Here is a 14948-nt window from a genome sequence, read left to right on the forward strand (position 1 = left end):
TGAGAAGTTGTACCACGCCAAGTTACTACAAAAATGTTTCGCATGAGTGCAATTATTAGGTGCCTTTATAGATCAATTTAGAACGACGCCAATAAGGGACCCTCCAAACAATCAGAAAAAGTGCATTTTAAGATAGTTGTAAAAGAATCATTGTGGTCGAGTAAAACACGTTTGTTTAGATATTTATTAATTTGATTAAACATTTACAAATTCTTAAAAATATAACATTTATACCACTATCACATTACATTTAACATAATTTTTGGCATTAATGTTGATGTTGAGTTACAAGTAGCGGTTGCTGCGTCTATCAACCAGTGTTTTTATTCCATGGAGGCAGCGTGTCTGTAAAATATCTGAAAAACAATCACTTTATTCCATTTGGAAAATCACCAAATTGTTCACCAATATACCTTTCACAATTTTAAGCGTATAATCTATGTTTTCAGAACTTTATTTTCGTTTTTATTTCATTAAAATATAACAAGCTGGTTGCGCTTGGCGTTTCACAAAAAAAAATGGCTTTTTTAACAGTAGGGATGGCAAATTACTTGCATGTACTTTTTGATGTACCTTTTCATGATGGTTGAAGTGACATTTACGAGTCTGTGGTAACGATGAGGTTGAAATGGAACTTTGAAATGCTGGCAGGGTGATAAGGTAGAATTACATACCATGCGTTCAATGCGTCCGATGATTGAAGAGTTGAAATTTCTCTTTGATATCAAAAGCTCGAATAGTATGTCGCAAACAGAAAAAAATCAACCCTTCCATCAACGCACGGATTGACGCATGGTGTGTAATTCAACCTATAGTCTGTAAAGCGCATTATAATTTATTTAAATAAAATCGATAATGAAGTGCTGAAAACATAGTTATTTCGCTTAAAATTATAAAAGGTATAATGGTGAACAATTTTTGACTTTACAAATGGATAAAGTGATTGTTTTTCAGATATTTTACAGACACGCTTCCTCCATCGAGATTAAAAACACTGGCTGATAGACGCTGCAACATGTAACTTGCCACTTGTAAATCAACATCATTCTATTATTAATAAAAAAAAATATGTTAAATGTGTTGTGATAGTGGTATAAATGTTATATTTATAAATGTTTAATCAAATTAATAAAAACCTAAACAAAATTATTTTTCTTAATCACAGTGATTCTTATACAACTATCTTAAAAGTCACTTTTTCTATTATTTTGAAGGGGCTCTTATTGCGACGTTCTAAATTTATCAAAAAAGTCACCTAATAATTGCACTCATGCGATGACGGCGCTTTTCCGACGAGCTTTTGATGTCGTATACGATTGTTTTCGACGTGGTGGGGATTCTCAGAAGCGCCGTCAAATTCAAAAAATGTCAGCAGGGTTATAGTCTGGACGGCGCATAAAGATCAGCTGGCTCGTAGTGGATTTTAATACGATTCAAAATCCTCTATAAAATTGCAAATCCTCCAGATCGCTTATGGTGTTTTATTTTCTGAAAAATAAAACTAGTTTCTTTCATTTCGCCAATAGGACCAGAAAAAAAATTCAAAGGACCAAACTGAGCGAAACTAAAATGAGCTAAAAAAATATGTATAATAATAATAATATATATACATTATTTTCGTCCAAACAATTCATTTAAGTCCACAACTCAAGTTGCCATCAACAGCAAAATGCAACTCTGCTTTTCAGGGAAATCGCAAAACTCTCGTTTGTCGCGTTTCTGAGCAAACCAGCACGGCCATACTTCTTCCAACAAATCATACATGTGCGAACGGCCCATAAAGCGTCAGACGAACTCATTGTGTCGATTGGAAAAACCCAACCAAACATACTCGTCGAAAAGCACTGTCTAAACGAGCACTTGGAATTTATGAGTTCAGAGTTAATAACAAGTTTCCAAGTTTTCTTTATAAAAATTGTCTTAGATTTTGTTTCTATTGGAAAAATTCTGCAAAATTTTCATCTACAAGTAGTAAATGTGAAATAAAAAGCGAGAAGAATATTTATACGAAAACTTTTCACACAAGTTCCGTGTGGTGAAAATTGAGGACACCCAGAAAATGTTTTTTAAGTAATAAAAAAAAATCGATTGTGAAATCATTCGAGTATTCCCACAACAACAGGAACATAGCACCTTTTGCAGTGGGATAATGGAGAACAAAGGAAATTGCAATATTAGTTGATAATTTATCGTAGCCGAAACTTGAATCTCCTGTGCATCGGTATCATTCACGACGAGGAGTCATCATCGACATCATCAGCACTACTGCACATGCACATAGAAAAATCTCGCTAATAAAATTGGAGGAAATTGGTCGCAGATCAAAAACAAGGTCCTGTGGAATAATAATAAACGATCTGCCATTACATTTCGGATCTCATATTTAGTAACAAATAACAGCTTTAAAGGACATTGAACATAGGAAAGAAATGGTGGGTTCCAAAGCACAGCAACCAACCTCTACTACTACTACCACTCAGCAAGCTAGCAAACATTGTATTAATCATACGGCACAGACAACAACAACAACAAATACAAATCAGCCAACAGTCAAGCATAATCATGTTTCAGCCAATAGCACAACATCTGTCAATTCACCATCATCCCTATCCACTACCAGTAGCAACAAAGATCTATTATCCATAGGCGGCACTCTTAGTGCTGTTGGTGGAAGCTTGGATAACTCAACAGCGAGTCAAATATACTCGCCAAGGAGTGTAAACGGCATTAGTAGCTGTTTTAGGAATAATAGCATCAACAAAATTAGTTTAAATCCATTTCATTCACTTATTGGATCGCATCCATCAGTATCATCGCCCTCATCGACATCAATAGCTTTTGACGCCAACATTAACACTGCCTTAATAAGCAAGCAAAAATATGCCCAAAATGATTACAGGAATAAACAACAGCAGCACCAGCAATCACAATGCGACAGTGATAACACAGATGGTGCCACAAAGTCCAAGGAGTCCGCTATAGCAACATCGTCGGCAGCTCAACATTCAAAATTTTCAAATCATTATAGCTCTTCCTCGGCTAAGGAATTGCTAAAAACCCCAAACAAATCTAATCCAAATCCTACAAATACTCCAACGAAATCCGCTTCCAGCAATAAGCACTTAATAAAAGCTGCCTCAGAACCTGGCAATCTGGAATCTTCGTCATCACCCGGTGGCGGTAGTGGTCAAAACGATCAGGCCAAAACAATCAGCAACGCCTTAGTACCCCTAGCAGCTACCCAAAATAGCCTATTCTCATTTCACGATCAAATTTTGATGTCGGGACAGCAGAAAAGCGCCATGGCCGAAAAGCCTAAGCCCCTGATTGTTTCACCCCAGCAGGTGATGGTATTATATATGCATAAACTCACGCCATATGAACGTACTGAGATCTTGTCATATCGGCAAATATATTTCATTGGAGCCAATGCCAAAAAACGTCCTGGCCTGTTTGGTCCCAACAACTGTGATTACGACAATGAACAAGGTGCTTATATTCATATACCCCACGATCATGTAGCTTACCGCTACGAAATGCTTAAGGTAATAGGCAAAGGCAGTTTTGGCCAAGTGATAAAGGCCTACGACCACAAAACCCATGAACACGTTGCCCTTAAAATGGTGCGAAACGAAAAACGCTTTCATCGCCAGGCTCAGGAAGAAATACGTATCTTACATCACCTTCGACGACAGGACAAGTACAACACCATGAACATTATACACATGTACGACTATTTCACTTTCCGCAATCACATGTGTATCACCTTCGAGTTATTGAATATCAATCTGTATGAGCTAATTAAAAAGAATGGATTTAAGGGTTTCAGTTTACAACTCATGCGTAAATTTGCCCATTCATTGTTGCAGTGTTTGGATGTTTTGTACAAGAATGAAATTATCCATTGTGATATGAAACCAGAAAATGTCCTATTGAAACAGCAAGGACGTTCAGGCATAAAAGTCATAGACTTTGGATCATCTTGCTATGAGAGCCAACGCGTATATACGTACATTCAATCACGCTTCTACAGGGCCCCCGAGGTTATATTGGGATCCAAGTATGGTCGTCCTATTGATATGTGGTCTTTGGGCTGCATTTTGGCTGAACTTTTATCTGGACGAGCTCTATTTCCTGGAGAAAACGAGGCTGATCAATTGGCATGCATTTTGGAGGTATTGGGTATGCCGCCCAAGCATTTATTGGCCAATTCAAAGCGTACAAAAATGTTTTTCAATTCGGAGGGCTATCCGCGTTATTGTACTGTACGGAACATGAGCGATGGAACTGTTGTGCTGGTCGGAGGGCAATCCAGGCGTGGCAAACCTCGAGGTCCACCAGGATCGAAAAGTTTATCAAAAGCCTTAGATGGGTGCAATGACCCATTGTTTTTGAATTTCATAAGGGGCTGCTTGGAGTGGGATCCCGAAAAACGTATTACTCCTGCTGAAGCCCTTAAACATCCATGGCTTCGTAGACGTCTACCTAGGCCTCCTAGCAGCCATGTAAATGGTGCCATAAGCGGCAGTAGTGGTCCTGGTAGCACCTGTGATGAAAAATCACCCATAAGTGCAAATCCAAGCAGTGATAGTGGTAGAGCGAGTGGTTCCTCTGCCAATACGGACATTAGAAAAATAAGCCATACTAAAGACTGTTTAGCTGCTCTCACCGCCATTGGAACGGTGGGACCATTAGTCTCATCATTAATATCTCAACAATCTACAGATACTCTGTGGGGCCATCATCAGACAACATCAAGTCAAACATCTCATCATCAGTTGGAGGGAAGTAATAGAACCTATAGCAAATTATCAACCACCTCCGAATTTGTGGGCGCCTACCCGGATACGAGCCTCATTCTATTGCCTCATTCACAACAACAGAGGCGGGGTAGCGGCGATAGTCACTCCGCACATCTCTCCTCCAAATTGGCCAACAATCAACAGCAACACCAGCAAACTGAGGAGTAGATTTTAAGCGAAATAGCGAATCAAATATATTGTGTGTGTGTTTTAGCAGCAGCTCGCATCTTGTGTGTCGTATTTAGTTATACTATCGTATGTACAGTATTTAGTTTGTTTTAAATATAAGTCTGAAATTGTTCATTCGAATTAGTGTGTTCATATAGATTATTATTATGAATGTCGTCGTATGAGATTTAGATATTAACAATTCATCATTAATAAATATCCACTGATTCTGGAAAAGCCTTTCAATTTAAAAACAAAAATCTCATTATATCTCATTGCCAGCCAATGTATAACATTTATCTCCCTAATATATACATTGGCCTTATGTATGTAGTTTGATTTTCTTCTTATTTTAGGGAGGTGATGACACAAATAACACGACAACAAAAACACTAAACAGAATCGTGCCAATTTAAAGGAGCCCCTATATGTGACCATTAGATCCCTTTCGCATTATAATATAAAAAAAGAGTGAGAAAGTGGAGCAACTATTTTGGTATTGTTATGCCGAAATGCATTGCAGCAGCAAAAGCAAACACATATAATATGTCATCGCATAATATAAAATTGAGTGGGTTTTTGTTGTTTTTATATTTGTACATTACCGACAACAATAAAAAAAACACAAATGTATGTATATATTTTTACATTTCCTGATCTAAACAATATTCCCTCTTCGGTTTATTCTCTTCGTATTTCTTTAGTTTAAAAAAAATTTTCTTTTACCCTAAATATAATGAGGAAAACAAAATTTTAACGATAAGAAATTGTTGGGATTAAAGCAATATATTGAATGACCAATGGGTAGACGTGATTATTCACACACTACGTGTCAATGTGAGTCTGAAATAAAACGGGATAACCTAACCTAACCTTGTGGGAAGCTCGTTTTAGAAACAGATTTTGTTATAAGTTAAGGATTCCTAGAATAAGGGAAGGCTACAACGAAAGGAACGAATACAAACTTAAATTTATATTCATAGAGGAATTTTCCAAAATTTTATTTCTATAGGAAATTTTGTAAAACTTTTTTTTTTATAGAAAGTTTTATAAAAATTTTATTTCTATAGAAAATTTTGTCAAAATTGTATTTCTATGCAAAATTTTGTAACAATTATATTTCTATAGAAAATTTTGTCAATATTTAGTTTTTATAGAAAATTTTGTCAATATTTAATTTCTATAGAAAATTTTGTCAAAATTTTTTTGTATAGAAAATTTAGTCAAAAATTTTTTATATAGAAAATTTTGTCAACATTTTATTTCAATTTCGAGAATGTTGCACCTTTTTCCAATAAAAGATGCAACATTCGAAATTGCCATAAGTCTTAAATTTCTTCAATACTTCAGTTTCGGCTTAAATAGGACGAACGTGATCTGCATCATTAACATCGCAAATGGTATTACAGAGGAGCTACTTCAAAATGGCCCATTTTATGCATATCTTCTATTGGTACACAAAAAAAAATATCACCAACATTTCTCCAATAAAAATTTTAATTGAATTGTATAAACAATATTCAATTAAAAATTAATTTATTTCAAGGCCAATGCATTAATATTATTAAATTAACAATAGTTGATAGATAATAAAAAAGAAAATATAACATGTTTAAAGGATTCTTAAGATTATAAAATATAATCTTTAAATATATCATTTTTTTATAATTTTTTCAAAAAATTTTTTAATTGAAACAAAAATTAAATGTATCAATTATTTTTTTAAGTGACTTGATTGTTACTATCATTTCTGTGATAGACGACATTTCAATTAAAAATTGGACCAATTAATTTCGTGATTGAAGACAAAACATATTTGTTTCTGTGTAGTAAAAAGTCACATTGGTGCAATGGTCATAAGCCTAGAAAGGCCTCGAGGGGGATGACTTAGCCCCCCTAGAAAAATGTTAGTCCCTCCGCCAGGATTTGAAAACCTATTTATGATTTTCCACTATATATTACTATTGTATTGTCTTGAACAAAATCCCTGTAAGCACCTCTAACGAAACTTGTAAAATGGAACATTTCATGATTATTCGTTAATATCAATTGTTCATTTTGCCCGCATGAGAGATACATGGTAAAACTGTGTTATTAGCAAGCAAACAAACTTTTCTAGAGGTTCCTGTAGGTCTTGAGCCCAGTACACGGTTGTTACATACCGATAAAGCCGTTTTTAAGTGCATTTCTTATGAGAACAATAGTTAACATCGTTCTAACGACAATTTTGCAAGCATTATTATGGGTAGTGCAACGAAATTTCCACTCCAACGAAATTTCTCCTATCCATGCTATCGAAGATTCCGTGTGGAGTTGTTATCTATTCCATAGTGATATCGACCTAGAAAGCTCATTTTGGAACTCATCTGGAAACGCGAATGCGCTTGATAAAGAGCAGAGAAAAACAACTATGAGGAAACACAATGGACCAACATAGTCTAAGTAGAAACCAACTCCTTTTTCTACGGGTTGGCTTCTCCTTCATAACCTAATCTAAGCTGTTATCGATTGTTTACATTTGGATAACATAAGATATGCATAGTACACGTACACGTACACTGATGTGGCAGCCGCTGGCCAATGGATGGGGTCCATCCATTCGATCCGGTACACAGAACCCGCCGCCGTGGGATCACAATGCATAGTAAATCTGTTTTATTGACACACAAACGACATTTCAGCTAGAGATGCGTTCTTAAATAGTTGGGGGTTTTCAGCACCTACGGCAATTTTTGGGATTTTAGGCAAGGTTAAGTTCTGGCTTTAATTTGACCAATTTGACTACAAATATTAGATTTCTTCTTTTAAGTAAAGTAAACTATGAACATTTTTTCTTCGTGGTATAACAAACATGATCTACATATAAATTGTGTATCCATCGTTACCTGGGTCGGGTATCATTGTCGTCGTCGGTCAAAAATTTAAAATTTGACAATAGTTAACCTTTAACTGTTGAGGTAATTTGGAACGTGGGAAAGTTTTTTTGTCTCATTATTACATTTGTTAATTAGAACACATTGTATTTAACGAAAATAAAACAATATTTCGAAATATTATATATAATTTCAAAAGTTAACAATCACTTTATTTCACACGTCTTATTTATAATACATGTAAACGAGTGTGCGATGTGGTAAATTTTACCACCACGTTCACATTTAAAGGCTAAAGCCGGTATGTAGCTTTTGTGCCATAAAGGCCGGTATGCACCTCTAGCGAAAAATTTCATTCCCATAAGAAATGCATTGCTATTTATGCTAACGAAATTTTCGGTAGCGTTCAATTTCGTAAGTTGGTACGTACCTCTAATGAAAATAACAGGGTTGTCAAAAGCATATTATGCCAGCAAACATTTCATTTATTACAATCATTGTGTGCGTAAAAGTTTTAAAAGGTCTGTACATAATAAACAATTTATTTGAGGAATATTTGGAACATATATTAACAATTTTTAAAAGCGATTAGCTGGTTTAAAATTTGTGTACACAGCCCTGTTTTTTGTTGTAGACTTATGGTGTTTTCTTTTCTGAAAAAAAAATGCTTTGCCTTCATTTTGTCTGTACAGAATGCGCATTTTTAAAATGTTACCAGAAACCTAAAAAAATGTTATCATTTCAGCGGGCAGAAAAGAATTCAAAGAAGGAAACAGGGCAATCGCAGCACTCTCGTTTGTTGCCAGTGCTGAAAATGCCCGTAATTTGCCTCTATGCGTGGCGCTATTTTCACAACAGAATTCGAAGCCTTTTCGCACTTTTGCCTGTTTTTTTAAAAAAGAACCTAAAGAGTACATTTTCCGGGCAAAATGCAAAAAAAGTGTGCATTTTTTACAAGAAAAGAAAACGCCATTAAATAAATTTTTGCTACCGAAAATTTCGCTAGAGGTGCATATCGGCCTTAAGGTGGGTATTAAGTTCAAGTTTAAGGCCGGTATGCACCTCTAGCGAAATTTTCGGTAGCAAAAATGTATGTAAGTCTACAACAAAAAAACAGGGCTGTATACACAAATTTTAAACCAGCTAATCGCGTTTAAACATTGTTAATATATGTTCCAAATATTCCTCAAATAAATTGTTTATTATTTACAGACCTTTTAAAACTTTTACGCACACAATGATTGTAATAAATTAAATGTTTGCTGCCAAAATATGCTTTTGACAACCCTGTTATTTTCATTAGAGGTGCGTACCAGCTTACGAAATTGAACGCTACCGAAAATTTCGTTAGCATAAATAGCAATGCATTTCTTATGGGAATGAAATTTTTCGCTAGAGGTGCATACCGGCCTTTAGCCGCTAAAATCGCTAAAGTGAAAACTAAATCAGTAAAAAAACGGCATAAAATTATACATATTTGTTGCAAATTTTATTATAACTTGATGGGGAATACCCCAAAGCAAATTTTCACAAAGTTTGTATTCCTTAAGGTGGATTAATTAAGAAAAGTAATCGTTAAAAAATGGTGATTTTAGCGGCTAAACTCGAACTTAATACCCACCTATACGAGTAATTCAGTTTTGCATGTATTTCTTACGGAAGAAAAATGTAAACAATCGACTTCAAAGCCGGAAGGTTCCAAAAACACCAATGTCTTTCTTATAAATAGTGGAAATTTGGTTAGAGATGCATACTGGTCTTAATAAGAATAGCAAATCACTTTCACATTGAGCCACTGTGCGACGCCTTCCCGCATTATATATGTAGATGTTGAGTTGTAAACAAAAAACATATAGCTCACGAGCAATGAAATCTAACCTAAATAAACTACAAAGTTTGCGTGTCAAAACACCAATCCACTGTTGTGGTCTTTTTCATCATAAATAAAACAATTGCAAGATGCCACCACAATCGCCGCTGGATAAAAAGGATGACTTTGGTAAGTAAAACAACCGTATATCTTTGTAACACGAGCTAGTTTTAATAATTTCCCATTATTTTAGATGTAGTCAAATATTTCCTTAAATTATTGGACGACGACAAAGATCTATCATCTGGCATTGCAGCAATTAAAACTTTGCTAATGATTTTGGAAAAGAAACAATGTAAGTGTGAAAACATCTATTTGATGCAAATAGTGGAAACTTCTAATATTTCTGGAATTATTTTCCAGTTGGCACTATCCATATATTGCAGAACACCATGTTGGATGCTGTGGCTGCTATGCGTAACACAGATCTTTCTATAGCCGCTGTGGTGTCAGGTGGTGAATTATTTTGCCGTTTCATTACACTTAGTTTAGATGATCGTGGCATGGAGGAATGCCGTGAAATCATGTTACATCGTGGTAAAATTTTTTTGGCCAAACTGTTAAATTCACGTAACGTAATTGCTCAACAAGCTCAGAAATTCATAACGGATGGTTGTCGTGTATTGACCCATTCAAGATCGAGAGTGGTTTTAAAAGCTCTACTAACAGCGGCCAAAGCAAACAAACAATTCCATGTTTTTGTAACCCACGGAGGTCCAGACAACTCAGGGTAAGTCTAAATATGAAAAAAAAACAAGAGATGAGTAAGTTACATTTTTATTTACTTTTCTTCAAGTGAACAAATGATTGCCGATCTAGAACGAGCCGGCATTGATTGTACACTAATATTGGATTCTGCCACCGGCTATGTTATGGAATCTGTGGACTTTGTTATGGTTGGTGCAGAAGCCGTTGTAGAATCGGGTGGCATTATAAACCGCATAGGCAGTTTCACTATGGGCCTGTGTGCACGAGAAATGAAGAAACCTTATTATGTTTTGGCTGAAAGTTTCAAATTCACTCGTTTGTATCCACTTAATCAAAGGGATTTGCCAGATGAATACAAGGTAAGGTTGAAATTAGTGGGTCCCATACTAAAATAGCTAGCCAATATGAATATTAATATGGAAACTCATGAATGATTTTCTAACAGGTTTGAAGTTTGAGTAAAGAAAGACTATAGCCTTAGGTATTGAACCAACTGTTATATTCATTCATTAAAATATCGCTAGCAGAGATTTGTATTGTTTAGATAAATCAAATTCCATGATTGGCCTTAAGTGATTATCATTTAAACCAATCTTGCGTTTTGATATTCTGGCATTTTTTAATTTGCTTTTTTCGCAAAATTGAATACGGTACTCATTTAAAGTCCTAAAACCAATAAAAATGTTCAGCCGTGGTTTATCCCCTCTCAGTAATGCCGATAACCATTCTGAATGTTTTATTACAGCTGTTGTGATAATCCTTAAGCTTATTTTGACTTCGCTCCGGTGGGTTCATAATCATGCCTGTTCTGAATCTCACCGCACTGTACAACACCACACAACATACATTCTTCAAATCTCTCAAAAAGTTAGTTGTTCTGACTCATACATGAGAACCATTTTTTCGAACTTCTGATCGAAAAAGTTAAACATAATTTGTTTTCTGCAATGCATTTTGTTTGCAGACAGAAACTATAAACCACCAATTGGTAAAATAACAATATAATGAAACAAAAAAACATTTTTTCAAATTTTAGATTTTTTTAATCGCATTTATATATGCAAGCGATTTTGCTCAATAAAATGTGCAAAAAATATAAAAAAAAAACACATTAAAGTTTCAGAAACTATTATTTATTGTTAAACATCTTCTAACTTTGCGATACACTTGGCCCACACACATAAAATGTTCGTGTATACTTTTCAGGTCTCTGACGGTGTGTCAGTGTGACACCTAACGAAAGCAATACATGTGTGTACAAGGATCGGCACGAACACGTCTATTAAATTCTTGCTGCAGTATCCACAATGGGGCGCTCTACGCAATTTTTTTAATTTTTTAAATATTCTTTTGTTTGAAATTTGTTATGGTCTCATTAATACATTTCTTTTCCATTTTTTTTTTAATTTCAGTACTCCCGCAAACATTTGAGTGATGTTTCAAAGGTTGATCCTTTGGTGGACTATACACCTCCGGCCTATATTACACTGCTTTTCACTGATTTGGGCATTTTAACCCCCTCAGCTGTGAGCGATGAATTGATAAAACTTTATATGTAGATATTGTGTACGTGGTATTTATTATATTCGTAAAAATAAAAAATAAAATATTTTTTGTACAAAATATCTCGCTTACATAAAAATATTTGTTTTTAAATGGCAACTAGTTTACCATTGAAATTATCTTGAACCATAATATGTGATACTTAAAATATAAATTAGAATAAAGGAAGCTAAGAGGAATATGCATTTATATCGCCATTCTAGTGTTTATATGAAAAAAGTTTTTTGGATAATGCTGATGCTGCTGCTATATACTATGTGACTTAAATAATGTGATTTCTCCAATATGTTTTCCTTAAGAACTAATTGTCATCATCATCATCGTCGTCGTCATCCTCATTGGAATCAGTTGTATATTCTTCATAACCATCATAATCATCATCGTCATCATCCAAATAATCGTCGTCACCATCAATTCTATTAAATTCTGCAGCAGCCTATAAAATGGTCAATACATAAATTAATTGCCATAATTAAAATAATTCATTTTTCCAAAATATTTATAATTAAATAAGTAAATTATTTGAGTCGTCAATTTATACTGATTTAAATTATTTTTTTCATTGATGTGTTATTACTTTTTTTATTTATTATTATTATTTTTTTTTAATAACTAATTATTTACTTACTACATGACCCGACTGTATATTTATTTCTATTTGCAATCTTATGTCCATAATGAGAAAAGCAGTCGTCACCAAAACGGGTATGGTGACCCGACTTTTCCACGCCAAATTCGTAAGAAACATAAATACTTCGCCAAAAGGAGAATTCATGATGAAGCTTTCCAATTACCGGAAATTTGAGGAAAAAAGTGTATATTTAACGGCTGACAGCTGATTCGTCTTCTTCAGCAATCGATTCTCCCGATTCGTCAGCTTCTAAGCGTTGTTCCTCCAATTGATCGTATTTGACTATGTGTACCGTTTCTCCAACAGTAACTGGTTGTACCGGTTGTATTTGACGATATAAATTTTGTATTGCAGAATCTGTGTTTCCCACACTAGCTTCCAATTCTAAAAGCAGATCATTATTACGTCCACTATTAGCAGATAAATCACTCTCAATCAATGAACGCAAACAATCGTTACGTTTTTCCGATAATGCATCCACGAGTTTAGAGTTCTTTTTCAATTTATCTAATTTGCGTTCTGCAAAGAAAAGAAAAATTTAAGCATGTCAAATATTTGATGAAATTTTAAAATGAAAGGAAAAAATAATTTAATGTTAATGGAGTAACAATAAAGCATAAATAATGAGTTTCGAATAATATGGGAATACTCGAAAAACCTTTAAAAAATGTGTTTCCACGAAAACAGCACGGGAACACTTCATTAATGTGCGAAAATATCCTCAAGTCGGTTGACAGATAGTTTCAAAATATCGTTACCCTAATTACGTACTATATCTGGTACCGGTAAAAGAAGCTCATATATTTTGTGTTTGTATACAGCCGAGTTATAGTCAAAAATTGGTTAACCATTCCATGTTTTCTCGGAAAACCTAAACATAATCATTGATAAATGTAACACCCTCGTTTAATTCGTATTTAGAGGATATTTGCCACCGTGGTGCAATGGTTAGCATGTCCACCTTGTATACAAACCCAGTTTCGACCAAACACCACAGAGCTTTTCAGCGGTGGGTTGGCCCACCTCAGTAATGCTTGTGACATTTCTGAGTGTTTCAAAGCTTCTCTAAGTGGTTTCACTGCAATGTGGAACGCCGTTCGGACTCACCTATAAAAATAGGTCCCTTGGCATTGAGCGTAACATGGAATCGGGCAGCACTCAGTTATAAGAGAGAAGTTCACCACTGTGGTATCACAATGGACTGAATAGTTTAAGTGAGCCTGAAATATCGCGTTGCCACTATACCTGACTTAATGTTTAATTTGCAGTTTGGAACTAATAATTATTGAACTATTTATAAGGACTTACCAAGAGATTTCAAATACGTTTGAGAATCAGGAAGGGGTTGATGTTCTACTTTATTATCCGCACAACTATTATTTTCTCCCTGTATGTTATTATCAACGAATGTCGTAAAACTATCCTCGAATCCCACACCTGACGACTCTGGCGGTGGATTACCGTTAGTTAGATTGCCGTTACTACAGTTTTCTGGATGTTGGACAGACCAAGGATCAGGATCTGTCATTGTTTATATAAATTATTTTAATTTGCTTAACAATGTTTATTGAACATTGGTCCAATTTGTTTGGATCGATACGATGACCACCAATTTCCTAAGATTTATACGATAATCACTAATCTTGAATATAGAAATACAAAAGATTAACTATTGCAAACTTAAATTAGTTGTGAATTATTTTGGTTTTTTACGATGAACAACAAAACGAATGAGATAAATCTCCTCAGTTACTTTTTCCCAAAAATAATAATTTTACGACTGACAGTTATTGGCACTTCGATTTACTACAGAGCTAGCAGAAAATAAAGACGTAAAGATTGTGCCGACTCGGCAGTTCATTATGCGCCGTTCCCAATAATTGTACTAATTTCGAAAAACAAATGTGAGCATTTATGACAATGAATGATTCAGCAATTACTGGGTTATTATCTTATTTGTGCGATTAAATATAGGTTGGCACATTCCTTGCTCATGCCGCATATACTTTACGGTATTGAGGTCTATACGGGTGCTAATCGATCCTGCGTTAACAGACTTATTTCGTGTTTTCATGGTATTCTTCGTTTTGTTATGGCCAGAGATGTAGGAGGGACTACGACTACTTTGCTTCGCAGTTCTTGGGTTGTTCTTTTAACGATTTTGTATCCATAAAATGTCTTTGTTTCTTTTTTAATGTCATAAAACGCAGACAACCTTCTTATCTTCTGCATAACTTCAATTTTTTACACTCCACAAGAAATTCACAACTCCGTGTGGAACATTTCAGCCACAACATTTTTGAGAAATCTTTTGCAATTCGCATTACAAGGCT

At 34.8% G+C, this 14948-nt stretch overlaps 4 protein-coding genes across 4 annotated transcripts; 2 read left to right on the forward strand and 2 right to left on the reverse strand.

Annotated features, from left to right (window-relative positions):
- The first annotated feature begins 1857 nt into the window (after nucleotides 1-1857).
- Nucleotides 1858-5230, forward strand: LOC142221478 (putative dual specificity tyrosine-phosphorylation-regulated kinase 3 homolog). The gene has a single exon (XM_075291232.1). It carries the CDS (start codon nucleotides 2430-2432, stop codon nucleotides 4968-4970), a length of 2541 nt encoding a protein of 846 aa, XP_075147347.1. The 5' UTR covers nucleotides 1858-2429; the 3' UTR covers nucleotides 4971-5230.
- A 4454-nt stretch (nucleotides 5231-9684) lies between these two features.
- On the forward strand, nucleotides 9685-12063 carry eIF2Balpha (eukaryotic translation initiation factor 2B subunit alpha). Its single transcript, XM_075291242.1, has 5 exons — nucleotides 9685-9842; nucleotides 9907-10008; nucleotides 10077-10443; nucleotides 10510-10780; nucleotides 11834-12063. Exons 1-5 carry the CDS (start codon nucleotides 9803-9805, stop codon nucleotides 11978-11980), a joined length of 927 nt encoding a protein of 308 aa, XP_075147357.1. The 5' UTR covers nucleotides 9685-9802; the 3' UTR covers nucleotides 11981-12063.
- LOC142221498 (uncharacterized) lies at nucleotides 11970-12759 on the reverse strand. Its single transcript, XM_075291254.1, has 2 exons — nucleotides 12613-12759; nucleotides 11970-12420 (listed from the first exon to the last, which is right to left on the reverse strand). The coding sequence occupies exons 1-2, from the start codon at nucleotides 12757-12759 to the stop codon at nucleotides 12286-12288; spliced, it is 282 nt and encodes a 93-aa protein (XP_075147369.1). The 3' UTR covers nucleotides 11970-12285.
- Nucleotides 12760-12805: 46 nt separating this feature from the next.
- LOC142221491 (uncharacterized) lies at nucleotides 12806-14411 on the reverse strand. The gene is made up of 2 exons (XM_075291249.1): nucleotides 13924-14411; nucleotides 12806-13134 (listed from the first exon to the last, which is right to left on the reverse strand). The coding sequence occupies exons 1-2, from the start codon at nucleotides 14141-14143 to the stop codon at nucleotides 12806-12808; spliced, it is 549 nt and encodes a 182-aa protein (XP_075147364.1). The 5' UTR covers nucleotides 14144-14411.
- Nucleotides 14412-14948: the final 537 nt, after the last annotated feature.

Source organism: Haematobia irritans, chromosome 1, assembly GCF_050003625.1.
Source record: "Haematobia irritans isolate KBUSLIRL chromosome 1, ASM5000362v1, whole genome shotgun sequence".
NCBI lineage: Eukaryota > Metazoa > Arthropoda > Insecta > Diptera > Muscidae > Haematobia > Haematobia irritans.